We start from the raw sequence: 1,807 nt of genomic DNA, 5'->3' as shown, positions 1-1,807 counted from the left end.
AAGGGAAAAAAGGGAAAAAAGGGAAAAAAGGGAAAAAAGGGAAAAAAGGGAAAAAAGGGAAAAAAGGGAAAAAAGGGAAAAAAGGGAAAAAAGGGGAGGGGAGGCACTCACTCATCATGCGGTGCTGCCGCAGGACCTTGATGAAGTCGAAGGTGTTGAAGCCCAGCAGCAGCACCAGCTGGTTCTCACACTCACGGTCATCTCCGGCCGTCTGCGGGGAAAACCGGGAATGACTGATCCATTCTGGCTGGAAAACTGGGAATGACTGATCCCCTCCAGGCCAGAAAACTGGGAATGACCAGTCCCCATGGACCCAGAAAACCGGGAATGACTGATCCCCTCTGGCCACTCGGAGCCAGAAAACCAGGAATGACCGATCCCTTCTGAGCCAGAAAACCGGGAATGACCAATGCCCACAGACCCAGAAAACCAGGAATGAGCGATCCATTCTAGCCAGAAAACCGGGAATGACTGATCCCATGGACCCAGAAAACTGGGAATGAGAAATCCCCATGGACCCAGAAAACTGGGAATGAGCGATCCCCTCTGAGCCAGAAAACCAGGAATGACTGATCCATTCTGGCCGGAAAACCGGGAATGACCAAACCCCTCGGACCCAGAAAACTGGGAATGAGCAATCCCCATGGACCCAGAAAACTGGGAATGACCGATCCCCTCTGGCCAGAAAATTGGGAATGACCGATCCCCTACGGCCCCTCAGAGCCAGAATTCCTGAGGTCTGTGGGATGGGAGCAGAAGGAGCTCAGGAACTGCAGCAAAGGAGGCACCACAAGATCCTGGAGAAAGGAAAATGATCCTGGAGAAGGGAAAACGATCCTGGGAAAGGAAAAACGATCCTGGGAAAGGAAAAACGATCCTGGGAAAGGAAAATGATCCCGGTGAAAAGAAAAAGATCCTGGAGAAAGGAAAATAATCCTGGATCCTCCTGAATTCCCGTTTTTCCCCAGCGGGATGCTCAGCCCCCACAGCTGCTGCTCCCCCAGGAACTTCCCCCAGACACCCGGGAATTCCTCCAGCCGGGGTGAAAAGCATAAAATTCCTGCTTTTCCGACGGAAAAACATTCCCAATCCTGAGGATCTGGGGGCACCGACCTTGAGGATCTCCAGCACCTCGTCCGCCTTCTTCTGGGACACGATGGCGTCGTCGTAGAAGCGGCTGAGCTGGCGCTGCAGCCAGAARGCGTCGATGTCCCGAGGGTGCAGCTCCTTCTTCTTGGAGCTCATCAGCTCCCCCGAGGCCACCAGCTTGGGGGGAATCCCAAAAAAAACCCATTATCCTCGGGGTTTGGGGGTGGGGGTTTGGGGATTCACCCAAATTTGGGGGTTGGACACAACCCCCAGGGTTCTCTCCATCATAAATGATATCAACTTCACCCAAAATCCTACAGAATTCCCAAATTTCCTCTGGAAATCCCAAAAAAACCCATTATTCCAAAGGTTTGGAGGACAGGAGTTTGGGGTGGGACAAGAACATTTAGGGATTCACCCCAATTTGGGTGTTGGACACAACCTCAAAAGTTCTCTCCACCCCAAAACAACATCAACTCCGCTAAAACCCCACAGAATTCCTGAATTTCCCTGGAAAACCCCAACAAAATCCATTATTCCCTGAGTTTGGGGTAGAACAGGAACATTTAGGGATTAACCCCCATTTTGATGTCAGACGCAACCCCAAGGGTTCTCTCTACCCCAAAACGACCCCACAAACCAAAACGACCCAGCCCCACCCAAACCCCGCTGAATTCCTGAATTCCCTTGGAAAAACCCAACAAAAACCATTATTTCC

General features: G+C 51.4%; 1 protein-coding gene across 1 annotated transcript in view; it reads right to left on the bottom strand.

Annotated features, from left to right (window-relative positions):
* LOC130587326 (U5 small nuclear ribonucleoprotein 200 kDa helicase-like) overlaps positions 1-1,807 on the bottom strand; it is a gene marked incomplete at both ends in the record, with an annotated part of 18,274 nt that overhangs the window by 10,410 nt on the left and 6,057 nt on the right. Inside the window, 2 exon segments of the mRNA XM_057388302.1 lie at positions 112-211; positions 1,114-1,266. Coding sequence (XP_057244285.1) covers positions 112-211; positions 1,114-1,266 — 253 coding nt within the window.

This window comes from Malurus melanocephalus, unplaced genomic scaffold (assembly GCF_030028575.1).
Source record: "Malurus melanocephalus ecotype Western Australia unplaced genomic scaffold, MMel_1.1 scaffold_1762, whole genome shotgun sequence".
Taxonomy (NCBI): domain Eukaryota; kingdom Metazoa; phylum Chordata; class Aves; order Passeriformes; family Maluridae; genus Malurus; species Malurus melanocephalus.
The sequence above is the reverse complement of the archived record's forward strand: the minus strand, read 5'-3'. Positions and strand labels throughout refer to the sequence as shown.